This window comes from Trachypithecus francoisi, unplaced genomic scaffold (genome assembly GCF_009764315.1).
Source record: "Trachypithecus francoisi isolate TF-2019V2 unplaced genomic scaffold, Tfra_2.0 Lachesis_group8, whole genome shotgun sequence".
Taxonomy (NCBI): Eukaryota; Metazoa; Chordata; class Mammalia; order Primates; family Cercopithecidae; genus Trachypithecus; species Trachypithecus francoisi.
In genome coordinates this window covers 93,309,090-93,327,400 of record NW_022681473.1, presented here as the reverse complement: position 1 = coordinate 93,327,400, position 18,311 = coordinate 93,309,090, and the positions used below count along the sequence as shown (strand labels likewise).

General features: G+C 34.3%; 1 protein-coding gene across 1 annotated transcript in view; it reads right to left on the bottom strand.

Moving 5' to 3' along the window:
• Positions 1-18,311, bottom strand: part of DYNC2H1 (dynein cytoplasmic 2 heavy chain 1) — a 386,039-nt gene that overhangs the window by 327,490 nt on the left and 40,238 nt on the right. The window contains exons 25-34 of the mRNA XM_033204903.1: positions 17,000-17,170; positions 15,725-16,107; positions 13,907-14,039; positions 13,692-13,809; positions 11,670-11,782; positions 9,272-9,391; positions 6,383-6,533; positions 3,440-3,645; positions 2,112-2,294; positions 1,334-1,516 (exon numbers count right to left, since the gene is read on the bottom strand). Of these exons, the coding sequence (XP_033060794.1) occupies positions 1,334-1,516; positions 2,112-2,294; positions 3,440-3,645; positions 6,383-6,533; positions 9,272-9,391; positions 11,670-11,782; positions 13,692-13,809; positions 13,907-14,039; positions 15,725-16,107; positions 17,000-17,170 (1,761 nt within the window). The remainder of the gene's footprint in view (positions 1-1,333; positions 1,517-2,111; positions 2,295-3,439; positions 3,646-6,382; positions 6,534-9,271; positions 9,392-11,669; positions 11,783-13,691; positions 13,810-13,906; positions 14,040-15,724; positions 16,108-16,999; positions 17,171-18,311) is intronic.

Below are 18,311 nucleotides of genomic sequence, written 5' to 3'. Positions count from 1 at the left end.
ATGAAGAATTGGTAGAGGAGGGAAGATCGAAGCGATAGCACAAGGGATAATAAGGTCCCGGGGAAGAGGCTTCCAAAGCACAGGTGAAAAGATTAGTATTCGTTGGGAGAAAAGATAACTCTTTCTGAGAGAAGAAAAAAAAGTGAATGTAGAAGAAACTAAATCTTGATGGCAGGTAATTCTCACTGAATAGTTTCTCCTCTTTTTCTTTGTGAAGAGTTTAAACATCACATAAATAACATGTTAACAATTTAGAACTGGTCTTACTTTCTTGGGCTACCTAGAAAAATTTGTACTGTGAAAATGTTATTTTATATAACATGATAATTTCTTAGTTCTTACAACTTTCTGTATTCACCAATCCACATTATATAAAAAAGTGTACATTTCCTGTACAAATGAATTTATATTCTAGTGACATTAACGTATATCTCCTATGGGGAGAAGTGAGGAACAGAATAGCTAAGTGTTTGTTGTTTTAACATTCATATAGAATAAAGATCAAAAACATGTGCTTCATTCTGCTCCTATGCTTGAAAGTTAAACAAAAAACTTGTGCTCAGAATTAGACAGACCTGGGTTCAATTCCTAGCTCCACTTCTTACTCTTACTTACCAAGTCTTAGTTTCTTCATCCACAAAGCAGGGAAAAAAATAATAGCACCTACTTCAAAGGGTTGTGGTAATTATTAAATGAGACAATACATTAAGGCACTGTGAGCAATGCACAGCACAGATAATAGCATAATATACAACAATATAAATATTATTTTAACTGAAATATCCAAAACGGAAAGTTTAAAAATGAATAATGGGCTGGGCACAGGGCTCACGCCTGTAATCCCAGCATTTTGGGAGGCCGAGGCAGGTGGATCACCTGAGGTCAGGAGTTCAATACCAGTCTAGCCAACATGATCAAACCCCATCTCTACTAAAAACACAAAAATTAGCTGGGTGTGGTGGCGGGGATCTACAATCCCAGCTGTTTAGGAGGCTGAGGCAGGAGAATTGCTTGAACCTGGGAGGCAGAGGTTGCAGTGAGCCAAGATCACACCATTGCACTCCAGCCTGGGCAACAAGAGCAAAACTCTGTCTCAAAAAAAAAAAAAAAAAAAAAAAAAAAAGAAGAAGAAGAATGAAAGAATGAATGAAAGTAGGACCAAAAAAGGGTAAGAAACCTCAGAAACATTTTATAGCTAAAAAAGCTTATCACACAGGTTACAGACTACAAACATAGGTGTCAGGAGAAATAAAAACAGAATATTGCTTGAGTATGAGTAATATCAAGTCTTATAAAATATTTTAATTCTTTAAATTCCCAACATATGCTATACCTCCTTGCCAAGCAGTTCACATACAGTTCTATGATTCTTCAAAGCATCTTGAATTGTCTGGATTTGCATAGAAACTGCTGACAGCACAGATTCTTCCAGCCTATTAAATTCATCAAAACAACCCCAGGCCCCGCACTTCACCAAACCAACAAATATTCGTCCCATTGACTTCACATCAATGCCCTTAAAAACAACAAAAATGATATTCATTAAAAAATAATTAAAATCTCTATAACTACTTAATATTTAATGTCACTTATTGATAAGGTAACAATTTCACCCATTCATGCCTCTTTTGCTCATTTTAAAATAGGGATTAAGTAGCTACTTTTTCAAAACCCAGGTTGATTTCAAGGGATAAACAAAATAATGCATGTGAAAGTGTTCTAACAAGTTTACAGAACAAATACAAGATTTTGTGTTAGTTACTCTTTAAGTCAAAATACAAATTATATATAAAATGTTTTTAAAACTGCCATCTGAAATGAACAGAAGATTTTTCCTTTTGTATTATTCTCTTTACTAAAAACATTTGTCTACAATGTAATATAAATATTCATTCTGTATTTAGAATTATTTGTTTCCCATAGTTCTTAGAAAAGTTTTGGACTACACTATGTACAACCTCTGTCCATTTTACATTTCAGTTTAAACAAATTCTGTGTCTTCAAGTAATTTAAATGTACTGATTTTTAAGTAGAGTATTTCGTATACTAATAGAAACTAATCTAAATATGATTAATCCATTGTTACATGTTTTGGTAATTATTTATTTTACCTCATCACAATTAAAGACTAAAACTTGTCTTCCAAGAAGTCCACCTAAAGCCTTTACTGACTCCGTTTTCCCAGTTCCAGCTGGTCCATAAGGATTTCCTCCAAGTCCCATCTTCATAGCTTGAGTGAGAGTTAAGTAGCACTTGTCTGTCAATGGAGTATAAACCAGTTTGGAAGCATTACCCTATATAAGAACAACACAAAGTCAGAGTATTCATGTTCTATTTAACATTTACAAATATTTCTACAGCATGAGATCCTAGTTAAAAAGATAAAAATACAACAAACAGGTTAAAGTTTTTAACACAGAAAAATATCCAAAATTTTTTCTAGTGAAAGAAGCTTCCTAAACACAAACTGAAATCAAACTTATTTTTCAAGAAAGTATTTCATACTATACTCAGTACATTGTTAGGTTTCAAAATTGTTTCTCAAGCTCTTGTTAATGGCACAAAGATATACTTCTAAGGAAAACAAATCCAAAATTATTATACAGTAATCATCCCATTTCATATCTTAAAATTTATATAAACTATTTCCTTGACTCTTGTGATATCCACAAATCAGAACTATTTTGGAGGTCACAAAGTGTAATTAATTTGAAAAATTCTTATGAAATTAATCATTTTAATTTATCAAATAATTCTCAGAGTTTCTACTAAACTGTAGAGAAAACAGACTCCCATTCCAGCTATAATTTACAGTGTGTTTTTCCTCGATTTGGGTAGATAGATTTGGGTCTCAAATACATTTCCCTTTTGAAAAAGTCAATTGGCAGCTCTCCTAACATAGGTTTATTAACAATATTGTAAATATATTTTGATGATCCATTCATTATGATAAAAAAAGGCAGAGGCAACAGCTGGAATTTTTGAGAACATGTTACATTAATTAGGTTATTTGTCTGAAAATTTTTTCATCTTACAAACTAAAAAATATTTAGCAAACATTTTAGCATATTTAAAATTACACTCATTTTTGCCTTGTATAAGGAGACACAAACCAAATTGCTTTGACTGAGGTTGTCTATATTCAGTTCTCCTTGGACGAAGATATATTTCAAATTGTATATAAATGCAACTCCAAGTAAAGGTACATTTTTGAGAATTCAGTACAATACTAGCAATATGTTAACTTTTTTGTATATAGAATGAAGTTTCACTTTTTTCTTATGTGACACCTTTCTAATTCTGATTAAACAAGACAATAATACTAAAAATATTATGGAAAAATTACTACTTAAATCAAAAAGTATTTCTACCAATAACAAATTTCCTTTAAAGTAAATAATTTCTAATTGGAAATATAAAACACTGCCACAACTCATACCTGATATTCATAAGTATACTGAAATTCAGAATCCACCATTTGAACACAACACATATGATCACTTTTCATATAGAATCTAAGTTGTTTTTTCCAGGCCCAGTCCTCAGTTGTATGAACTTGAATCTGGTTTAACTGCTTTACCACATCAATATTATGGATAATGTCAAGAATTAGGGCTTTAAGTTTAAGCTCCAGGATGCCCGATTCTAGGCACAAATAAAAATATTGACAGTTGGAGAAAATGTTAGCCTGTGATTTCTACAATTTATGATTATGTGTACAGGTGAATTCTCAATGAATTTAAATGGTAATTTCATGACGCATATGAATGGTATAGTAATACAAATCACATAAGTTAAAAAAGTCAAATCTACCGGTAAGTAAGAAATAAGAATTTTGAGTATAAAAATTAAGATATCAAAATTCCAAGAAAAAGGAGTTTCAGTTTATTCAAAGGAGTAAGCACACTCTACCCCACTTCTCCCTGTGAATGCAGGCATAAAAACCTGTTGGACAACATACATTGAACCGCTATTTAGAACTCTGAAAAGAGTAGCAGGCAAATTGAGGAAGATCAGAATTAGAAGTGACACCAAACCAGTGGTGGATTTACCATTGTTTTTTTCCCCCCTTCTGGCAACCCTAGGACCATACCCAATGCAGCCAGAAACCCAAATTGGTGTAGAGAGAGCTCTAGAAGACCACCTCTAGCTCAAGCTTTAGAAGGAAAGGGGTCTTCTGCTAGCTATCCCACTGGCAGCTGGGACCCAGAAGTCCCTAAAACTCCAGAGGAGCTGTGATCCCAAGAGAGTAGGCAAACCCAAATTGCACAAAAGTGTGCAAGAAAATAAAGTACATGAACCCCAGCTTTCTGGCCAGAGAAACAAACCAGAAGGCTGAGGGAACCATAAAATGCCGGGAAGATCATGGAGAAGAAGGAGATTGAAAAAATAACCCCATAAACTTCTTTAGGAACTCCTGGACTCATTGCCAAGGTGTGATACATGAATAGATCTCATTCTAATCAGAAACCAATGACTGAAATTGGCTACTAGGGAACACATGAGGGACAGACTGAAAGAGCACTGCAAAGATTTGAAAACAGACTAACACCGGAACCATAACCCACAGAAAGCTGGCTACAACTTGCAGTCTGAATCCAACAGGATCAGTTGCTAAAACAAAAATATCAATATTCTCCCGAGGATTTAAACAAAACCCAAACCCTCATAACATAATATTCAAAATGTCCATGATATCATCCAAAATTATTCAACATGCAAAGAACCAAGAAAATCTCAATTCACATAAGAAAAGACAATAGGTACCAGTATCTAGATGACATACACGTTGAGGTTATCTGCAAAAGACTTTAAAGTACTATTATTGCCAGGCAAAGAGGCTCAAGCCTGTAATCCCAACACTCTGGGAGGCCAAGGCAGGAGGACTGCTTGAGCCCAGGAGTTTGAAACCAGCCCAGGCAACACGGCAAAACCATGCCTCTACAAAAAATAAAAAAGTCAGCCAGGCATGGTGGCATGTGTCTATAACCCCAGCTACACAGGCGGCTGAGGTGGGAAAACTGCTTGAGCTCAGGAGGTCACGGCTGCAGTGAGCCACAGTCTCACCACTGCACTCTAGCCTGGATAACAGAGCAAGAACCTGTCCCCGCCCTCCAAAAAAAAAAAAAAAAAAAAAAAAACTTTAAAGCCTTTTAAAGCCCTATTATAAAAGTGCTCTAAGAAGTAAAAGAAGTAAAAGGTGAAGACTTTTAAAACAAGTGGAAAGACAGAATATCTCGGCAAAGAAATAAAAAAATATAAATAAATAGAAATTTTCAAGCTGAAAAATACTAAATTCTTAATTCTTTGAAAATCACTGAATGGACTCAATATTGAAATGGAAATAATAAAGGAAAGAGGCAGTGAACTTGAAGACAGAGCAGTAGAAATTGTGCAGGCTAATAAAGAGAAAAATTAAAAAAAAAAAATAAAAGGCAGTACCTCAGAGATCTAAGACCATGTCAAAAGGTCTAACATTCATGTCATGAGAAACTCAGAAGCATAGGAGAAAGAATATAATACAGAAAGAATATTTGAAGAAATAAGAGCTAAAAACTTCCCAGATTTTGGTGAAAAACAAATATACAGATTGAAACTGAGACAACCCCAAATAGAATGAATGCAAAGATGTGTCTATATCACCATCAAACTACTGAAAACTAAAGAATATGATAAAGTCTTGAATGCTGCCAAAAAAAAGAGTAATGTATTACTTATAGAAGAATAACAATTCAAATGACTGTGGATTCCTCATCAGAAAACATATAGCTCAGATGGAAGCAGAACACTTTAAAAGCTGAGAGAAAAGAATTGTTCACCCAGGATAGCCACTGAAAAATTCTTCAGAAATAAAGGTAAAATAAGACATTCTTGGGTAAAGGAAATCTATGTGAATTCACAGGCAGCACACCTTTTCCAAAAGAAACACTAAAAGAAGTTCTTTAGACAGAAGGAAAATGACACTAGAAGGAAACCTGGAACATCAGGAATAAAGGAAGGGCAGCAGACATGGTAAACAGCTAGGTATATATAAAAGATTGCTGTCCTCCTCTTAAGTTTTCTCAAATATCTTTGATGGTTAAAAGCAAAACTTATAACATAATTTCATGGAGTTTTCAGTGTATGCAGATGTAAAATAGTAACACAACTACAATATTAAAAGGAGAGAATAAAGAAGCCTATAGGGGTAGTAAGGTTTTTATATTCTATTTAAATTAGTAAATTACTGATTCAAAGTATATTATAAAAATTTAAGTATATATGTTGTAATTCCTCGAGTAATCACCAACACAGATATATAGTCGAAAACAATAGGTAAATTAGGATAGAATGCCAAAAAATAACCCAAAACCAGGCAGAAAAGGGAATGTTTTTTCCATACCAGTATTCCCTGCATCCTCAGAACTTGTATTAATGTTAGTGTATTGTTCTAACTTATTCACCAGTTGTGTTTCAATCTGATGAAGACTATGATCTTTAATGGCATTTTCTACATCTTCAGTGAATTTAATCTGCTCCGCCAAGCATAAAATCTATTGAATAAAGAAAAAATATATTTTTAAAAGGTGAATTTACTTAGAAATGTTTTATAAATTTAAAGAAAGACGCCTTTTTTCAAATTGTCAATTGTATATTGGATATCTCCATCTTAATATCATACTGGAACCTTAAATATTAATAGAGTAATACAGTAGTAGAAAAAGCATTGTATGATGCAGCCAAGCCTACTTCACAGAACTCATTTCATACTATACTCTACTACCAGCCTATTTTTTTCTGATCCTATAACCCACTATGTTTATTGCAACCTCAAAGCCTTTGTATTTTCTTCCCCTCTCTTCAGAAATGGTTGCTTTTCAACCAGTAAACTACAAAGATATCAAAGTATGATGCATTCTAATTAGTAAAAGGGCAATCTTTAGCATTTCAAAATAATTTCTTAATATACTACCAAAGGCTACAATAGCAAAATTCCAATATTCTCCTAAATTAAGATCTGCCTTGGCCAGGCGCATTGGCTCACGCCTCTAATCCCAGCACTTTGGAAGGCCGAGGTGGGCGGATCACTTGAGGCCAGGAGTTCGAGACCAGCCTGGTTAACATGGAGAAACCCCGTCTCTACTAAAAAATACAAACATTACCCAGGTATAGTGGCGCACGCCTGTACTCCCAGCTACTTGGGAGGCTGAAGCACAAGAATTGCTTGAGCTGAAAGGCGGAGGTTGCAGTGAGCTAAGATCGCACCACTGCACTCCATATCAGAGCAGGCTAAGCTGCTGTCTTACTCCAACTTAAAACATTCTATAAATATTACATTATCGTTCTTTTGTGGAAGAGAAAGCCAATTAGTAACACATTTCTAAGCAAAGTCATCGCCCAAACAAACTTTGTGGTATGAAACTCATCAGCTTCTTTAATCAGGTATATGATGAGGCATTTATGGAGAACCAAATCTGCTTTTGAGAAAAAGACTTTGCTCTTTGATTTTTATATGAAAATGTTGCTTTGCCATCTCCAAGCCTAATCCTAGGCAATACTACTGAATTTCTATATTATGAATGCATATCAATAAACTTAATTTTTTACAGTCAGCTACATAATTTCTGTGAATGGCTAACAAAAGTTATAGTTTACAGTCTTGGGTTATAAAATCACATTACTGTTAAGACAGCTGGATAGGAACTAATATTATTAATTACCTAAAATGTAATGACAACTAGGGGTGCTCTGCAAACATTATGAAATAACCTTCAAAATGACTTGATAATGTAGGTACTTGAAAGTCATGTAAGTAAAGTAAGTGTCAAAATGTTCTACTCAGGATAACTGGCAAAGATTAGTATTTAAACCAAAGTCAGATTCTTTCCACTTTACCACACTGCCTCCTTCCCAGACCAGAAAGTGCCCTCTCTACCATTATTTCAGGTCCATACAAAAAAAGTAACTGAATTATCAGTACATAATAACCAATTATGCGACTCAATCCCCTTATGTAAAACTCTTGAGATCAATATTTACTAGCATTAATTGCTAATAAACTAGAATTCTTTATTTTAGTAATGAACTATTTACATTTTTAGTAGTTCACACTTTTACTTGACTGCTCAAGGGCCTGGAGGTAAGTTGCAGGCTGAAATCCAACAACTTTCTTTAGCCTATTATCTCCCACTATATCCCTGACACAATTGTCATTTCCCTAACCCAAATATTATACAATATTGCTTTTGTAGACTTTTTTATACTGTGTCTTTTATTCTAAGTTGATTTATAAATCCTATCTGGAAGTTGACAGAGTACTAGGAAACATTTTAGGTGGTAATAAAGCAGTCTACTCTGGTTCTACAATGGCTTTGATTATTCAGTGATGATTACTTGTATTTTTCTCTAGGAACTTGAGCTTTTTTGAAACTTTTCAGTTTGCCTTAAAATGCTAAAAGATACAAATGGCATATATGAGAAAATGGTTCAGAATGTAAACTGTTCCAAGCTTCCATACAGTAAGAAAATCAACGTAAAAACCTGTTCCAATAGCCACCACATTTTTTTTTATTTGAAAAGCAAGTAACTTTGAGAGCTGCTGGGTAGATTTTCTGAGACATCATGAAACATCCCAATGTCTACCATCCACAGTCGCTAAGAACTGAAGTTCCTGATGACCTACACCTGTAACATTAGTCTGGCGCAACTATTAAACAATGCAGGATGTTTAACACAAGTCTTAGTGCCACATTTTGATATAGACTGATACAAATTTTGTAAGCTAAATATCTAGTACCCAGTGTTCAGGGATGAACGCCTATTAACCCTGACCTGCAGCAATCTCTGTAACTCACCATATGACCTCACTCTCACTGTCAATATTACAGGTTAGTGTTGTGACTGTTTCAGATGTACACTAATACCTGCTAAGTTCCTGCCAGCTCCAATGCTTAGATGATCCCATGGGAGGGATGAACGGGTAGGGTACAGCAGTGTTATAGATCCTGTGCCTCTCCATCATGATGGACTAATCATATGGAACCAGGAAGCTATTAGATGCCTGGTTCCCTTCTCCCCATCCTACTCACCACTGGCCTAGGTTGCTTGGATCTCAATTCATCTCCCACACTTTACAGCTGAAGGAACAGAGACTCAGAAGTTAAGCAATTTGTCCGTTAACTGTTAGATAAAGGGAGAAAACAGATGCGATTTATCTGAACCTCCTGGCTCCTAGGTCAGGGATCTTTCCACGTACCATGCCTATGTTCCTTCTACACATAAGCCCCCTTACCTGTGAAGGGAACAGAGATGGGTCAACTGCACCTTGAGAACTTCGCCCAGTAGTAACACATTCCTTCAACAACTGTTCCAAAGTTTTATTCATTTCCAAGGCCAAATCATTCAACCATGTCTGAAAAAGAAATCGGAAAATAATATCAACAAGACATAAAATAAATATAGAATCTACTGACTAACTCTTATGTTTTTATTTCAGGACAGGGTATTATACTTTCCTATTGATCATTATACTCCTAAAATGTGTTATAGGAATATAATTCTTTATTTTCTTAATGAACAGTTTAAATAATTTGGAGAAAACAATTTTTTCACCTCTTAGGATAATGATGAGTGTGAAAACTTATAAATTTGTGGCTACAACTACCATGACTATATCTACACAAGCCAATATAATATGAGCATTTTAAAACTGACCCATTTGTTTCATCATTATGACGAATCAAACCAGATAGTTTGGTCAATAAATCAGAGTCAAAATGGCTGGCTAAGTGCCCCGGCTCATGCTATCCTGGTGATCTTATATTCATAAAGTTGTAACCATAGGAAGGGATTGCTTCATCAGGATTAAATGTATTATTTGGGGGCTGAGACTGCTTCATCCAACAAAACTAATTTTGTTTCAAAGTGAAAACAATGTATTTTTCCATTCACTTGATTATATATAAAATAATAAAAAGTTAAACTGACAATGATCATTGATAGAAACAACAATGAATATGAATCACTTCTTAACCTTAAAAATATGTCATTTGTAATAAAAAGGCAAAAGCTGCAATCTTAGCCTTTCATCATTGCGTACTTAAATCACTCTGAGTTCCAGTTTTTTTTTTTTTCAATCTGTAGAGCATTTTCCAGTACTGAAAATAGCATCAAAATTCACTGAAGCTAAAGAGTGAGAATCCGCTTCTCAGTGCATGGCAACAGAGACACCTTCTCTGCTAACAATATAAAGCTTCTAGAGTTTCAATTTTTCCTTTGCTGGTATACCTGGTCTAGCCCAGTTGCTAAAATTTAAGCTCTGTCTCTCTGTATACATCCAACAAAACTACGAGAGGAAAAACAACAAAACTCTTAACCAAATATGATTAGCAAATCTCCCAGGTTTTCAATCAACTGATTTATGTAATCAATATCCAATAAAATGTTGAAGCCTAACCAGGAATAAACATTTTGCTAGGCTGTATGGACATGCACATGACAAGGCATGGGCCCTGGCTTCCAGTTGGAAGATAATTTGAAACTGAAAAATTACAATTCCATGTGATGCAATCTATTGCTAGTTAGTTTTAGCTATATGCCTATAATAGGTCTTTGATCAGTTTACTTCCAGTCCTGCAGAACCAGTTAATCGATAGTTGTTTGCTTACTTGTTCACCCAAATTATCTTATACAAATTCATATTTTAAAGAGTAAAGACATCTAAAATTTTTTGAGTACCATGTTCCAAGCACTAAACAGTGTACTGAAAGCCAATTATCTCATTTAATTTTTAATTGAAAGTCTTTGCAACAGTTACAGGTTGAATATCCCTAATCCAAAAATCCAAAATTCAAAATCTTCCAAAATCTAAAACTTTTTGAGTTTGACATGATGCTCAAAGGAAACGCTTATTGCAGCATTTTGGATTTTCACATTAGGGATGCTGAACTGACATAATGCAAATATTCCAAAATCCAACAAAATCTGAAATCTGAAATACTTCTGGTCCCAAATACTTTGGATAAGAAATACTCCAACTATATTGAGATTACCATTTTACTGATTAGAAAATCAACACTCTGGCCGGGCGCGGTGGCTCAAGCCTGTAATCCCAGCACTTTGGGAGGCCGAGACGGGCAGATCACGAGGTCAGGAGATCGAGACCATCCTGGCTAACACAGTGAAACCCCGTCTCTACCAAAAATACAAAAAACTAGCTGGGCGAGGTGGCGGCGCCTGTAGTCCCAGCTACCCGGGAGGCTGAGGCAGGAGAATGGCGTGAACCCGGGAGGCAGAGGTTGCAGTGAGCTGAGATCCGGCCACTGCACTCCAGCCTGGGTGACAGAGCGAGACTCCATCTCAAAAAAAAAAAAAAAAAAGAAAATCAACACTCTAAGTCACATAGCTATTCAGTTATGGAGCTAAGATTAACATCTAAGGTTTTTTACTCCAAGGCCAAGGTTCTTTTCAAAATTACATGCTGCCTTCCAAAGACTAAAAAATCTATATTCTTTTTAATATCAAAACACTCTGAAACTAACAAAATAAATCATTTTTTAAGATATGAGCTGAGTTCCCTAAAATACCTAAATTAACCAACTTTACCCTCTAAATTGACCAAATTATTTTAGAAACAAAGTTCATATATAGTTAATTCTTTTTGTTTTCATATTTGAAAAAGAATTGCTTACCTCTACATTATTTGATAGAAGAATTTTATTTTTAAAAGGTACAACTTCTCCCTCTAAAGATTTCATTGCAATTATATGTTTTGATTCCTCATCAAAGCAAACACTGTTAATACCTGAAATATAAAAGCGACAATTGAAATGCAAAAAGATTAAAGACACAATTATTAGATACAATATATGTGTGTCAAATAGTGTTAATATATACCCTAAAACATATATAATTGAATTATAATGTATACCACATAATATATAGTGCTCCTAGTATTTAAATGTCCTATTGAGGGAAAAAAAATCACTTTCTGGATCAATATTCTTATCACTCATCTGAAATATTTCTTATCAATATCTAACTATACATGGCATGATTCGCTGTCAAATTTGTGAATGTTTATTTAGATATTTCTATATATGTTTGCTTATTCATTCCTACCATTTTCCAGAAAAAAAAAATTTAGGCAACCTACTCAACTAGTACGTACCAATCAGTAAGAAGTGTCCTAACTCACATTCTTGGGGGAGTGAAAAATGTTACAACCTCTCTGGAAAATGATTTGGCAGTTTCTGAAAAAGTTAAACATATACTTACTATATGATGCAGCAGTTCCAAAACTAGGTGTTTATCCGATACAAATAAAAATGTATGTCTACAAAAAGACTTATATGATTGTTTACAACAGCTTTATTCATAATAGCCAAAAACTGGAAATAACCCAAATGCCCATGAACAGGTAAATGTGTTGACGGCAAATAAGACTTCCCCCTCCACCAAATTTGCGTATCACTTTATAGTATATAAAAAACTTGAACATACTATGTAATTTTGATCTTCATTTAAAAACTGTATTATTATTTGTAATATAAAGAAGAAAACTACATTTCAGAGAGGTAATTTGATAACCAATTAATAAACAGTAGAGAGACTGGTTGAATGAAAGGCTTCTGATTCCAAGTGTTTGTTGTACACTACCTCCCATTGCCCAAATCATATTTACAAATATAAGCATCCTAAGCTTCAGATACACAGGAATTGATAAATAGTTCTGTACAGGACCAGAGAGTAAATATTTTAAGTCTAATGAACCATATGGTCAGTGTCAACTATTCAACACTGCATTCATGGCATGAAAGCAGCTATAGACAACAATACATAAACTACTGTGCAGGATTACGTTTCAACAAAACTTTATTTAAAAAACAACAAGTAGTGAGCCAGATTTGGCCCATGGGTTATATTTTGCTGATCCTTGATTATTAGTTAAAATGATGAAAATTACTTTACTTCATAAATTTAATTTGAAAAATATAGCTCTTTTCTATAGAGCTGTTTGCTCTATAGAAACATGTATTTGCTTGCTCTTTCCAAGCAAATTAAGTATTTTAAGAAAATAATAGTCATTATTTTGGTAATAAGCCTATTCCATTTGCCACTAATAAGTATCCCATTAAAGTGACTCTACAACATCAAAGCATTTGACATTATACTTTTCCCCCATGTAATCTCACCTGTTCCCATAGCTTAACTATTATTTCTATATGGATGATGCCTACATTCTCACCGAGGTCTCTTCACTGACAGTAACTGCCTATGGAGTATCTCCACCTGGATGTCATTCAGGAGATCTTAAACTCAATAAGGAAGGGGCATATTCTCCTTCACTCCAGGCCTTAGAACAGCCTATTCCCACTGCCTGCCTACCTTTTTCTAACTAAGGCCTATACATTCTTCAGCTATCACCCTAGATGTCACTTATTCATGATGCCCTAAAACTGAGCTAAATGCCCTCACAGATGGAGCTATAGCACCACATACTTATGTCATTCACCAGAATTGTCACACTGTATTATATTTGTCAACTTACAACCTTGTCTCCCCTATTAAACTGTACGTTCTTTGGGTATAGGAACTGTATGTGGATCTATGAACTGACTACTGTATTCAGTAGTCTACTTAAGAGCATAACATTAGGCCTGACAGACAGTTGAAACTCAATAAATATCTGTTAAATAAATGTTGACTCCTACCAGCAAAAAGTTTCTTAAGGTGAGACTGAATCACTGATGGGTTAGTAGACTGGCCCAATATTTCTAATAAGTCATCATCACCAATAAAATAAAATCTTGGGAATGCTGAGCGTTTTTCCTAATAAAAATAGAAACAAAAAATAGCTTTTTTTTTTCAAATAATTAAGATATCAAGTACTTTACAATTTATGATATTTTTTTCTTAAAAAACATGCCTCCAAAAATTCATTTAATGATTTCTGACATCTTTGAAGCTGATCAAGTATTGTTAGTAGAGAATTTCTGATTCCAGCATGAGTAGTTAATGTTGTGACTCTATTGTCTTTCTTGATATCAGTCATTATTGATCTACAAAAGAAAAAAAAAGTATCTTCACATCTATTTTAACAATTTGGGGGGTAAAAAAGGAGATTAAGACTTTTTTTACCTGCTTAAAACAAACTAAAGGTAATACTATTGTAACAGTATTATACCTCTAGGAATGTTAAAAATTAATATCACAATACTATTTTTAACTTCCCATATTATAAATTATCTTATATATTTCATTTGCTAAGCTAATTTTAAGCCCTAACGAATAGAGAGCTTCCAGTGACAGCAAAAGACATCAAATAATTTCTAGAAATATTTAAATAAAATTGTGATGTTAAAAAGGAAAAGTATTGTTAAAATAAATAAATAAAGTAAATAAAGTAAAAAGTTAAATAAATAAATAAAGTAAAAAGTTAAAATACTTTTTAGGTATTTTAGCCACTAAAATGGCTAACAGGGCAACCCATAACCTAGGACTTCTTTAAGGAATAATTTAAATTGACATGTGGATGAAGAATAAAAAGAAAAAGTGAGCGAGTAGAAGAAGTTTCTGGCAAAGATTCTGGGGAAAAGATAGGTATGTCCAAGAAACTAAAAGTCAGAGTCACTAAAGCAAAATGGAGAGCAGCACAAGAAAAGTATACAGAAATGAACAAGGAGCAGATCATGCTTTATCCCTAGCACGATGGGAAACTATTTTAAAGTTTTATTTACAGGAATAAAAGAAAGTGCTGAACCTGCATCTTTAAACAATTACTCTGGCTGTTGTGTGAAAAACTTATATAAGAGCAAGTCAGAAGGTTAATGTGTATAATCCAAGTGAGAGATACAGAATATTAGAATAGAATAGAGGTACAGATAAACTTCTGTACTGGTGTTTGGTTCAAGATACACTAAGTAGGTTAGAATCAACAAAATTTGGTAACTTAATGTATGTAAAAGTGGAGAAAGAGGGAGATATCAAAGTCATACATCATGTCTCTGCTTTCAACAATTAGGTTGGGCCATTTATTGAAATAGGAATCAAAAAGAAAAAAGATTTGTTGGAAAGGAACTGGTAAATTAAGCTCATGAATTCAGTTTTAGCCTATTGTTTGAGCATGTTTGCTAGATTTAGGGCTCAGAGGAGAAATATGGGCTGTACATATAAGTTGAGGAGACCTAAGCACATAAAAGAGAACTGATGCTGGCAGTGGTTAAGATTACCTGAGAATACAGTGAGAACAAAATCAAAGGCTGAAGACTGGAGAATGATTACATCTAAAGGTTTGGAGACAGCTAAGGACTAGGAACCATGTGTAGAACTAGAGAGACAGTCAGAAAACCAAAAGAGGACAATATCACAAAAGCCAATGGAAGAGACTTTCTAAGAAAGAAGAAATGCTCAACTCTATTAAATCCTAATGAGAGATAAAGTGAAATAAAAAATGAAAAATGTCCTTTGAATTTAAAACAGGAAAGTAATTGGTGATTTTAGGAAGTATGTATTATTAAGTAGAGTAGTAATAACAGAGACCACACCATAATGGTTCAAGAAGTAAATGCTTGAATGAGAGGATCCACTAGAGAAAGCTTCTCAAAAGGATCCTCTAGAGAAAGAGTTTGAATACACAGAGGATACCAATAATGTAAAAGTAATTTGCCTTTATTAAGCACTTCACAATATGAATTTTTTTAAAAAAACTACCATATGTATTTATGTCTTACATCATTGTACTGACCTAAAATCTTCATCAACTCTGTTGAAGCGTGTCTGTTCTTTGGGCAATGCTCCACGACCGAAAATGGGTTCCAAATACACCCACTTTCTCTGAATATGATTTAAATTCTGCAGGTATTCATCTAACTCTGCAAGTTTTCTTTCCCAAATTGATACTTTATCTTCAAATCCTTTATAATAAGGAGAATCCTTCAAGGATTGAAGAAGGCATCTATTATCTCCAACCTGATTTACTATATCTTTCCAGTCTTTAATCAGCTTCATAGTTCGACTTTGGCTGTCTTCATAATCAATTAACGTAAACACTGCTCCAACTCCCCAAAGATCAAGTTCACGTAAAGCTTCTCTGATTGTAACTTCACCTTGTGCCCGACTATTTAAATCCTATTTAACACAAAATATCCATGTTTATTAGTTCAACATTAATTATCACATAAGTAAATAACAGAAAAGTATTTTATGAAAAATATATTTTATCTGGCTTTTCATCATAAGGCAAAAAAAAAAAAAAAAAAAAGTTAAGTGACTCTATTTTACATGCAACCCAAGAAAATTACTGGCTATTTTATCAAATCATGTAAGATACTAAGTATCCTGGTTCACATGGTCAAAATATATACAAAGTTCTGCCTTATGCTTTTTACTTCTCTAAAAGAAAAGCAAAAAGTTAAAGCATCCATCACAAAAGACAAAACTAGTTTGGCTTATTTAAAGTCTTACAGACTAAAAGGCCCATATTTGGAACAAAAGAAATTCAGGAATTATACTGTAATCTTATTGCAGATTCTGATACATCTAAAATGATTAACATTCAACTAGAGTTATCTTCTGCAAGAGTCATGCTTCATAACTTCTCAAGATGATTTAAAAACATTCCAGGGTTATTAACAAACACAAAGGTTTATTTTTTGGATAGGAAATAAAACAATTTGACATCAAGAGTCCTTACATTTTTGAATGGCCAGAACGAAACACTAAAAGTGTCACTTGTAATAGAATTGTGGCAACTTTTACTTTTACTTAAGACCTTTTCTAAACCTGATTAGCAAACTGATTCTTGGTTTAGCTCTCTGGATTTGTGTATCCTCTAGCTTCTATGTGTAACATATCACATTTTTTTTTATTTCTTTTATGTAAAATGATTTGTGTTTGTTTACTTTTTGATTAAAGCTGATTCCCCTAAAGGACTAGTTTTTTGTATTTAAACAAAATATGAAGCAATATTGTATATTTAAAAAGGCCTGACTTATGGGATATTTATAAAAGTGAGTCATACTTTAAGGTCCGCAGCTTTGGCTACAATTGTATCAGCTACTCTGAGCAAATCACCAAACAGTAGTTTCTCTAGACTAGTCCCCCTAGGAAGTCCAAGGAGACGAAAAAGGTCAAGCCAGTGATCTGGAGAAAGATGCTCCCCTCTCACATATTTCAAGATAGGAATTGCGATCTGTTAAAAAAGAAAAAAGAAAAAGTCATACGTATACACCTATACATGTATTAGCAAAATGCAAATTAGTATTTACTTTTATGCTTATTGGTTATCAAAAATTTAATTACTCCATTTTCTTGTTTAATAATCTTAAAATCATATTCTTAAACAGAATTGTATAAAGCTTTTGATTAAATGTTGCTACGGATACACACAAATTACCCTTTGTAGTTTAATACATTTTAAAACATGACATAGACTATCTCTATTTTTATTATTATAGGATAGGACCCATGATGGACTGGAATGTATAAACACTCTGTTTTTTAACTTTAACATAAATTTCTTTTTTTTTTTTTTTGAGATGGAGTCTCGCTCTGTCGCCCAGGCTGGAGTGCAGTGGCCGGATCTCAGCTCACTGCAAGCTCCGCCTCCCAGGTTTATGCCATTCTCCTGCCTCAGCCTCCCAAGTAGCTGGGACTACAAGCGCCCGCCACCTCGCCCGGCTAGTTTTTTGTATTTTTTTAGTAGAGATGGGGTTTCATCATGTTAGCCAGGATGGTCTTGATCTCCTGACCTCGTGATCTGCCTGTCTCGGCCTCCCAAAGTGCTGGGATTACAGGCTTGAGCCACCGCGCCCGGCCATAAATTTCTTATAACTTCTTTCTCATTGATAGTAGAAATATCAATAATTACTTTTTTTTTTTCTTTTTGAGACAGAGTCTTGCTCTGTCGCCCAGGCTGGAGTGCAGTGGCGCCATCTGGGCTCACTGCAAGCTCCGCCTCCCAGGTTCATGCCATTCTCCTTCCTCAGCCTCCCAAGTAGCTGGGACTACAGGTGCCCACCACCACACCCGGCTAATTGTTTGTATTTTTAGTGGAGACGGGGTTTCACCATTCACAGGATGGTCTCGATCTCCTGACCTCAGGATCCGCCCTCCTCGGCCTCCCAAAATGCTGGGATTACAGGCATGAGCCACCGCACCCACCCAAAATATCAATAATTTCTGTGATTTACTCTGTATTTCCTATTTTCTTCATGAAATGGAATAATTTAATTGAAAAACATATAAAGTAAAATTATATAGTTCAGTCACTACATAAGAAAAAGACAAAAGCTCCAAACATTGTTTTTAACTAGCAAAATAAGTAAAACAAT